Source organism: Oryzias melastigma, linkage group LG14 (assembly GCF_002922805.2).
Source record: "Oryzias melastigma strain HK-1 linkage group LG14, ASM292280v2, whole genome shotgun sequence".
NCBI classification, from domain to species: Eukaryota; Metazoa; Chordata; class Actinopteri; order Beloniformes; family Adrianichthyidae; genus Oryzias; species Oryzias melastigma.
The window spans coordinates 3870191-3880846 of NC_050525.1; the positions used below are offsets into that span (position 1 = coordinate 3870191).

General features: G+C 38.3%; 1 protein-coding gene across 6 annotated transcripts in view; it reads right to left on the reverse strand.

Annotated features, from left to right (window-relative positions):
• gusb (glucuronidase, beta) overlaps nt 1–9261 on the reverse strand; it is a 23569-nt gene extending 14308 nt beyond the window's left edge. For 5 of the 6 annotated variants that reach the window (XR_002918584.2, XR_004948995.1, XR_002918583.2 and 2 more), the window contains exons 1-8: nt 8961–9260; nt 7993–8178; nt 7734–7915; nt 5724–5866; nt 4029–4216; nt 1213–1365; nt 950–1128; nt 80–226 (exon numbers count right to left, since the gene is read on the reverse strand). Coding sequence is in view for 3 of the 6 variants with exons in the window: in XM_024265683.2 (XP_024121451.1) it covers nt 80–226; nt 950–1128; nt 1213–1365; nt 4029–4216; nt 5724–5866; nt 7734–7915; nt 7993–8178; nt 8961–9176 (1394 nt within the window). In the remaining 3 variants the exon portion in view is untranslated. Of the gene's footprint in view, nt 1–79; nt 227–949; nt 1129–1212; nt 1366–4028; nt 4217–5723; nt 5867–7733; nt 7916–7992; nt 8179–8960 lie in introns of all 6 variants that reach the window. The other variant, XM_024265679.2, reaches the window with a different exon arrangement.
• Nucleotides 9262–10656: the final 1395 nt, after the last annotated feature.

Consider the following 10656-nt stretch of genomic DNA (forward strand, 5'->3'; position numbering starts at 1 on the left):
TGTATATGTGCTTGAAAAATTCCCTTAAAAATACTCCAAACATCTAAGGCAAGAGAGGAAGAAAAACAGTTTTACCTACTTGAAATAATAATCTGCAGGCGGCATCTCGGATGCAGGCTCATTCGCCACGGACCACATGACCACAGAGGGATGGTTTTTGTCTCTGCGAACCAGCTCCTCCATGACAAACAGATGGTGATTCAGGGAGACGTTTCCAAAACTGCGACTGCGTTAAAGAGACACAGACACGGAGAATAATGAACCACATCTCTTCATCTCTAATGACAAACTGAGGCGTTAAAATACTCAGAATGTATTAACTGTAAATGTTTGGATGCTGTAAACAATATAGGCTTGAAATGGCAACCCAGCTCACCCTCTCTCCCCTAACTTACAGGTGCAAAATCACCATGTGAGTTATAATAGCAAAAAATGTCTCCGCCCACAAACATGTGATCCAACAGGTGAGATTATCTGTTCAATATGACTGCAAACTGTAGCATAATAAAACAAAACAATATTCATTCACCTTAATATAAACAATAGTGTGATTCATGACTACTACACAGTCTATCATCATAAAAGACGGTTTATTTTTAATTACTTAATTTTTGCCATCTGTCTGATTATAGTAGTACCAGTTTGTGACTCATTTAGAGTTTCTATCTGCTAAAAATGCACTTCAGGAATACACTATGTGAGGCCCGCAGTACGCCTGCCTCAAGGCAGAGGGCGCTGGTGAGCCCAGAGACTTTAGAACCGCAGCTAAAAAATAATAGAATTAGCAGTAGTAAGTAGTAAGTCGGGCTAATTAAGGGTGTGGCGCCCCTCCTCAACTGACGTGTAATATTACTACAGGCCATTTGCACACACTTTTGCATCCTTGCTCAGTGTACTTGTTCATAAAGCATCAATTTTCCATTCTCAGAGTCAGTACTGTGACACTTACATGTCCTTGATGCCCACCGCCGGGCTCTCATCGATCACCACGATGCCATGGCGATCACACATCTGCAGGATCTCCTCGGCGTACGGGTAGTGACTGGTGCGGAATGAGTTGGCCCCCAACCACTTCAACAAATTAAAGTCTTTAACAATCAGGGGCCAGTCTAAGCCTTTCCCTCGAATCTGAACATATATATGTAAAAAAAAAAAAAAAAGTCAGGTTTCAGGTCTCATAGTTACTGTATCAAGAGCTGTGGTGGTACTCACATCGGAGTCCTCGTGTTTATTGACCCCGTGGAAATAAAACGGCTTGTTGTTGATAAGGAACTGGGTGCTGGTGACATTAACGGTGCGGATGCCAACGGGAAGAGTGTAAACATCCTCGTATGTTGTTCTCTCATCAGCTGCACTGAGGCGAACCTGAACATTACAGAGCAAGTGTCAGAAAACCACAGCTGAAAAAAAACACAATACCTGCCAACACGAGAATTCAACAGCTTTTGAAATGAAAGAGGCCAACGTCATTAAAAATTCAACTGAAATGAAAGTTTTTGTAATAGAGTTAAAAAAATGCTGACTCTGGATTTTTTTTTTTTAACAACACTGAAAAACCTTCAGCATCCATGCCACCATCAAGACTCACCTCATCAACCTGTCTGATTTCTAGACAAGTTATCTTATTAAACTGGATAAGATTATGACTCAACAGGTTACATTTTTCAGGAATAGATTTTTTGTTTTCAAACTTAAATGTATTAAATAAATCTATTTTATTGGGAAATATGCTCATCAAATGTGAAAATCCAGTTTATTTACAAAAAGACTGTCTGAAATGTTTAAGGAGATGCAGCAAGACAAAAGTATCATATCAGGCTTTACTGCAGCACATTGTTTTACTATTATCATTTAATACATTAAATTTAATTTGGAATATGAATTATTAAGTCCTTTATAATGTAAATGTAGTCTTGCCAAGATTATTTTTGCTTTTTAATGTTTGAACACAAAAGTAATTAGTAGTAATACTAATACTTTTTAAAAACATTTTAATTTTAATCTTTTAAGATAATATAGAAAGCTAAAAATAGCTAAGGTTACTGTTGAAGCGTAACCAATGTGGCTATAAATTATAGATTCAAAGTATATTATTGTAGAACAATAGAAACCATTATCATATCCTTTAGCAAAAAGCAGTCTATTTAAGTGTACTACAAGTATACTTATTGGTAGTTTATACCAAAATGGGTGCAGTATGGCTTAAGTTTAGTTTTTATGTACTATATTTAAAATGTCCCAATTTAGTCTGAAGAAGTGTTCAGATAGTATACTTCCTAAATAACACATAGATGGTCCACAGCTTACTTGCTACACCTATTCTCAAGTTGATAAAATAAACTTCAACGACTTTTTGCAAAGGGATTCACAAGTGTTAAATAATGAGTCGTGATTGCACATAAAGTATTTCTAAATTGGTATCAAACTAAAAATGAAACAGAAAGTGCAGCAGCTGCTGATTTCTCTCCAAGGGAATCTCTGCAGGTTACAAGCAGTGTTTGCTGTTGTTCTGAACGGAGAATTTCCCACTGGATCCATGTCTACATCCAGATCTAGAGATTGACTAAGACGGTGCTAGTTGTATGGAGCGATTTTAAACCTTAAAATGAAAAAGAAAAGTGAGCAGGACTGAAAATACTTCCTCAACTGCACAAGATAATGCTTACAAGATCAAATTGCTCAGCGTTCTCTTAACCACCTGCGGTTAGTCCAGAATGCAGTGGTGCAACAGTTAACCGGTACATCCAGACGAGCACATCACTCCAGTTCTCAGATCACTTCACTGGCTCTGTCCGTTTTAAAGTTCATCTTAAACCTTTCTTGTTTTTAGAGTTTTTAATGGTCTTGGCCCAGTTTACTTAACAGAGCTTTAAAGGTCCCAGTACAGAGGGCTGTGTCTCTATGACAGCTGCTTCCACGGTGTTTCTGCGTCTCTGTGGCTGAGCTTGAAAGCTCATGGTCTCGTATTAATCCAAGGGGGAAAATTACAATTAGGAGACCTTTTTCCTTTTTTCTTAAATGTCTCAATGAGGCCCGAACCCCCAACGTCTCTCTCTGTCTCTCTCAGTGAGCTAAAGCCGCTGATCTGTCTAGAGTGTGTAAGCAGCTGGATGAGCTCTTCAACCCTCAAACGGGAAAAAGGAAAAAGATGAAAGTTCTGGACAAAAACTCTCGCTTTGGACTAGTATTCTACCCGCTGATCGGGTCAATGAAAACGTCACGTGTCCAAAGCTGAGTTCCTGATTGGCAGATGCGATGCTGCGATCTGTCAAACTTCAGGTATTTACATTTTGGCTGTGCTGCCCAATTCCTACCTCGCTGCTGGAAAACTTTCGCGCCACACCCATCACTCAAATCGCACCACGGGGCTTCAATTTGCCTCAGAGCGCCTGTACCATTGAATTAACCGTGAATGCACCTTTACATATCAACTTGACACATCCCTTTATAAAAAAGTTTTAAATACTTTAATAAAGTCTTTAATACTAGTAAGTGGAGGCATCTAATTTTCTTATACTCATTTTCTTTATTTTGTATCTGTATTTTTCTGTATGTTGTTATTTTCCCTCCTTTTTTAATTTCCTACATTTTTTTAATTAACTTTTCTTTCTCCTTTTAATGTAAAGCACTGAGGTACCATGATGGTGTTTTAAAGTGCTTTATAAATAAAGATCCATTCGTTACAAATATGTTTATTTTGTAAGTTATCAACCACTTCTCAGCCAACCTTCTTCATGCACTGATGGTTTTTGATAAGGTACAGAAATGCTGCCATCTTGTGGTAAAATAAAATATAACATTTGAAAATATTTCATCCATTTCCAAAAAATAACTGACGCTACCTCAGTAAAATGTTACCCGTTTAGATCTTTATGTCTTGAAACAAAAGAAGGACGTTCATATAAAAGTAAAAATGTTTAAAATAGTTTTTGCTGTTTTCAATGTAGTAAACACCAGATGGTTCTGTGAATTTCTTAAAAATATTTCCAAATAACTAGGCTCATTTCCATGCAAATCTGTAGCCTTACCTCCATAGAGTAAAGATAACCTGGATTCTCGTGGGTCAAGTATGGCCACCACAGGTTGACATCTTGCACTTTGAGGACTCCAAACGGCCCGTTAGAGGACGCCACGCAGTGACCTTGTTTGTCAATCAAAGTGACCTTTAAGGCGGCGGTGACTGCACCTTTGACAGACACTTTATACGAGACCAGTCCTGCGGACCCAAAGAGACAAACACTGAAAACATTCATGTTTGCTTTGACCATGAGAATCATTACAATCATCAATACGCTGCTGTGTGTTAGCAGAGAACAACAGGAGCGATTTCTTCACATTCAGCAGTTTCTGCAGAGATCAGAACGTCTGGGGCCTGGCTTGTTTTCACCATTTTTTTTAATTTTTCTTCTCAGAAACAGTTGATGTGAAATCAAAGTTACATAAGAAATGCAGATTGTAAAAATGTAACTACGGTATTTGTTACAATTAGCCTTTTTTTGTCTTGCAAAATTCAGATTTTAACTCTTGAACCTCTTTTAGTTCAGCTGAATTATTAATACAAAGTTCACTCAGACCTAAATGCTGATTAGGTAAAATGTATTTAATGTTTTTTATTTAAAAGGACTTTTAACTTTGTTTCAATATATATTGGATACACACAGGGGACTCATATTCAAAGAGAAATAGAGATGTGGAGATTTCACATGATTATTAGCAAATGACGGAAATATTATTGTGACACAGCAGACTTCCTTAGTATTAGTCATTTTTGGAGGGAGAGAAAAGATGGCGTCTGAACGGCATTAGCCAGAAGGAAGTTCAAGACAAGAGAATCATCAACACCCATCCCCCAGCAAATTTCGGTCAAAAAATAATTGGTTTTGGTAGAAAAATACCGATATAGCCGGTGACCCTAACAGGTGCGTTTTTTTGTTTTTTTAAGCTTTAAACCTTTACCACCTTTGCAGGTGTTTCTGTCAAGACCTACAACGCTCTTCAACATACCGTAACTTCCTACACGATCAATGTGAATTAGCTGAAAAAGCTGTTTAGCACTGGAAAGAAACCCCTAAAAGTGGCTTTTCGCGTATATGCAACACATTACTACTATAAAGTAATTTTACATCGGTCCAAAGCTGCTTTCCCCAGCAACAGAGTTAATTAATGTTAATCGCTAAAGGGGTTAGCGCAAGCTAACACTGGTCTGGAGCTAAAGCTCTAATGTAGCAAAAGCTCCAAAGTAAAAGTCTTAACAGTTTGACAAATCTGAACACTTTTGTTAATATCCTTTAATTTAATAAAGCGTTTACTATTTTTTGACACATTTTAAGATAATCCTTAACAATAAAAAAGGTTTTAATAAAAGTGGCTAGAGCTCTGAAAACGTGGAATGTCCACTTCAAGCTAATGCTTTTCAGCCACCATCTTGCCTGCCTCCAGATCCTCTTGTACTTTTCATCTTATCTAGGAAATGTTTTGTTTTTAAAGCACTAAGCATTGGATTACAAAAGGTCAAAGACAGCCTAAATGACTTTCAAGCTTTCATTTCCTTGTAAAAAAGCAATAAATTCAGAATAACTATACTTTCATTTTCATCATCAGTAAGAATAGTTGGTTCAAATTGATTAGGTTTCAAAAAATTATGATTAAGGATTCATGATTTGCATGATTGTTCTTGAATCCAGGATGAAGCCTGGGTGTTCCTCAATTGATCTCTAGGTTACCTGTGTTATCAGAGAAGTCGGTCACCACGGTGATGTCGTCCACATAGGCTTTTGGAGTGGTGTAGAACAGAACAGGACGGTGAATGCCCGCATAGTTGAAGAAGTCGAAGTAGATGCTTTGTACAAAAAAACCATCGGGATACCTGCAGACAAAATACATCACACTTCTTTAAAGACTTACTCTGATGAAAATTGTTTTTAAAAAAAGTTGTGGCATTTTTCTGATAATGGAGGATAAACAAAATTGAGCCCAGAATTCAAATTATTGTGAATCAGGAGCAGACAAAAAAAAATGCTATTTTAAGGGATTGAATTTGTTACAGAGAAAATGTATTGGGTTTTCTCTGCACCTACGGTCCTGATCAGTAGCTTCTTATGAACTAATGCTGCTCTGCAGTAGGGCTGCCACAATTAGTCAACTAATCCATGACTAATATACTATTAAAATAGTCGACTAATTTAACAGTCGATTAGTCGTTACTTTATATTATATGGAGTCAGAGTGTAGTAAAGTTGAAAGTGTTAATGGCATTCTGCTCGATTTTTGGACTATTTTGGCATCTATTAAGGTTTTAGTCAGCTACATGCTAGCTATTTTGGCTAATTTAATGTTTTTTTATGTTTTATTGGCTATTTTGGAGTTTAGCTAATATATTTCCGCTACAAGCTAGCTTTTTTTTTTGGCTTTTTTCCCTTTTTTTGGCTAATTTGGTATTTAGCTAATATCTCAGCTAGCTATAAGCTTCAGCGTTTTCAGCTATCAGTTTCAGCATCTTCGGCTATCAGGAATGGCATCTTCAGCGAACCAAATTCAGATTACAGCATTCACACTAGCATTATTGCAGAAACTAACAGGGTCTATGATTTTGACTAAAAACGTCATCATTAAAAAACTGCTGGGAACACAGTCGATCAAAAGATGATAGAAGCTACACCCCTTCAACAATTTTTTTTATTTTATTTTAATGTTCCCAGTGGGGTTTTAATTAGGACTGTGAAGTTTTTACCAAAAAATCCACATCCTAAATGTCTTAAAAAGCCATTTTTCCTGTTGATCTGAAGCCTTCGTTTCTAAAAATCCCTCTGTGTGGGCGTGGCTTATAGTGCTGAGCACTGTTACCCCGCCCCTTATCCCCCTCAGACATGCTAGTGAGACACAGACTCTGATAGGCCCATGAAAAAATTAAAATAAAATAAAACATGATCATTTAGGCTGCATTGCAGCAGTAGTAGCACTAGCTGGAGCTCATAACTGATTTCATGCTAGCACATGCTAGTTGTTGAATTCACTTGAACAAGAAATCTAATGAAATATCAGAATACAGAAAGCGTCTAATCGCGCGTCATTTTCTAAATGCGTGCAGCCAGTGGTGACGTTTTTATATGCAGACGAAGGGTTACGTTCAGGAGAACGGTTCTGGTGTCTGGTTAAACCACCCGGTTAAACCACCCGGTCAGCTCTGGAGCAGCGGAGCTGCTGTTGCAGCACGCCGCTCCTCCGCAGATTGGATCAAACGCGGACAGCAGATTTGTGACAGCTAATGGTATTTTACTTTCAGTTTCATTTTAAATACGGCCAACTTAAAAAAATCCCATCATGGACACAATTAAAATACGAGCGGGTAATGCAATCATTCGCGGCTTCAATCCTTTACAGCGCAGTAGTGGGATGTTATCTTCTCTTCTCTGGCCCGACGCTGCATCACCAGCTATCGTGACGTAAGCAGGGCTCAGGAATTCAAACAGAGTTTTTCTAGGGCCCTTTGAGTGGCAGCTATTTAAAAGGAGAAATACTCAGAAATGCAAACACAAAATGTTTTCTTATTATATTTTTTCTCTTTCAGAAGAAAAATGCCACATATACGTGTTAAAAACTCAAAAAACGTGATTTTATTGGAAGAGGACTTTAAGTGTAAGTTGAAAACATCCAACTAGTCATGGAGCAAGCAGAACACTATTTATTATTTTAGATTTAGACTATAAATGAAAACTAGAAAAACTAAAGAGTACCTGGTGCGGTCATTCATGTACTGGATGTTGCCTGGAGGGAGAGTGTACAGAGTCAGAGTGTTGTTGACAGCGATGGTGATCCTGCAGGACCCGGTCGGGTCCTTCCTGAGGACATCACCGACCTCCGCCTCAAAGGGAAGGTGACCTCCTTCATGCTGGGTCACGTTCACTCCGTTCACCCACTGCAGACCGTAACGACAGGAAATGGTTAACAGAAGAGACGAGCTGTCGGTTCTACCACCTCTGTGACGGCTCTCACCACAACTGAATTATAGTGGGCACTTCCCACCCTGAGGACCACACGGATGCTCTCATCCTGGATCCAGCGGGTTGGCACCACCAACTCGCGCTCATACCACACCCAGCCAATGAAATCTCTGATTTCAGGGTCCTGTGTGATGTCGTTGTAGCTGGCGGGAACTGGCATGTCAATCACAGGTCCAGTCTAGACGGGACATGATGAGAAGATGTGACTGGTGCTTTCATGGAAGAAACCAAAGTGCAACTATTTACTTTTTCTACAATTTGGTTGGATCATTGATTTTGGGGTTTTGTTTTGGTTCGATTTCAACAAAAGAACAACAAAAAAATTTGAAATTCCCTTTTTGATTTGACAATAAGTAATGAAATACAACATTAAGTTAAGCCAAATGTGAAGTTATAAAACAATAAGAAACGCAGGACTACTAGTTTGTGACACTTTCTAAGTAAACAATTCACTTTCTCCACGATCCAATTCAATGGTGCAACAAAATGGCTCAGTTTTAAACTGGGAATGTGGCATTCCTAAGAGAAACCCAAATCCTCACCCCACAAATATGTCTTCCTTTAGATTTATCGCAATGAAAAGTCTACCGAAAACAGATCTTAGATTATTTTAAATACTTTTGTGCTCATAGGTTGAAAATCCCGAAGCTTCATTTTGTTGAAGCTGTGAAAATGTCTGATTCACTTTATGCATTAAGGGAGTATGTGAATTACTAGCTTTCATGAAAGCAACATTTACCATGGTAAAGTTTAAGGTCACGAACAACATTTATAACTACAGGTGGACTATTAATCTGAATTCTAATCATGTTTACGAGTTTTTTGTTTTCATAAAAAAGTAAATTGAGTTCTAAATCTGCAGCATGTATTTCTAATTGAAATTTTAGCAGAGAACTTTTATCCCTGTCGTCTAAATCAAGCAGACTGCACCGCTAATAGCTGTTGTTTGCTAACACTCGCCTCTTCCAACGGCCGTTTGTACCAAGCCTCGTCGAAGCCCTGCTTCCTGTTCGGGGACCGGTCTGCCCTGAAGACCCACAGCCCGCTGAGCTCCTTCACCTCCCGGGAGGAGGACTCCCGCGGGTACAGCATGCCGCCGTCCAGCAGCAGCCCCGCGTCCAGCACGGCGAAGAGCCACAGAGCCCGAAGCACCTGCTGCCTCACGGGTAAACACATCGTTCTCCGCTAGTTTGTTTACTGTGCACGCGGGGAACAGGAACTCCGCGCGCTCCTACTTCCAGTCATGTGGGGGCTTCTCGGAGTCACGTGACCAGAGTTAGGAAACTTGACCTTTCATGATGCCTTTGCGACTATCGGAAATTTCACTAATCGATAAGATAAACTTTCTTTTTTCTTTTACACGAAAGGTTAAATTATAATTCAATTTAACAATTATTGTGGCCATGCAATGTGAAAATGCATTTAATTTATTTGTTAATTTCGACCAGTAAAAAAAGAAAATATATACATAGATTTTTCAAATTATCAGATTACCTTAAAAGTTAAAAAAGACAAAGAATTTGGCAATTTAGAATGCTTTTGAACATTTGAATATAATATTTAATTATTTAATCTATTTTTAGAACTATTTTCATTGTTTTTATCATTCAAAATATGAATACATTTTCAATTTATACTGAAGATTGTTAATTTAAAATTGAATGCATTGGATGTTCATCTTTAACTTAAAAAATAAAAAATACAAATTTCCAGACTGATTTCCCAATTGCATTTTGCATCTCTAACTTATGCAAATGCATTGAAAATATAATTTCTATAACTCTTTTTTAAATTGCACAGTAAAATTGCAAATTGAGTTTTAACTGATAAATGCATTGCAGTTTAATATAGGAAAGGTTATTTTTATTACTTTATTTTAATTCTGGGCAGTTCAACTGTGATCTATTATTTTTTTGTGTTACTCACAGCACGAAAACACAGACTTTTATTGGATGTTGTTAACCTTTTAGAAGGCAACTGTCATGTATACTGCTCACAAAAATTAAAGGAGCACTTTAAAGAAACACATTAGATACATCAGATCTCAAAATTAAGTTGGATATCTATACAAATAACGACAGGGCAGTGTCTTAGGAACAAAAGGATGCCAAGTCTTTTAATGGAAATAAAAGTTTTCAGCCTACAGAGGCTCATTTGTGTAGACACCATCAAATCAGAGTGAAATGAAGATGTGGCAGGCTAGTCCATTTTTTCCAAAACTTCATTTCTGCAACTCAAAATGCTTTTCAGTATCTTGTGTGGCCCCCACCAGCTTGTATGCATGCTTGATAACGTGGCGGCATGCTCCTAATGAGACGACGGATGGTGTTTTGTGGCATTTCCTCCCAGATCTGTATGATGGCATCCCTGAGCTGTTGTACAGTCTGAGGAGCAACCTGGTGGTGCCTAATAGACCGAACCATAATGTCCCAGAGATGTTCTATTGGGTTTAAGTCAGGGGATGGTGAAGGCCATTCAATTGTTTCAATTCCTTCATCCTCCAGGTACTGCCTGCATACTCTTGACACGTGAGGCCGGGCATTGTCGTGCATTAGGAGGAAACCAGGACCTACTGCACCAGCGTAGGGTCTGACAATGGGTTCAAGGATTTCATCTGGATACCTTATGGCAGTCAGAGCACCATTTCCTAGGCAGT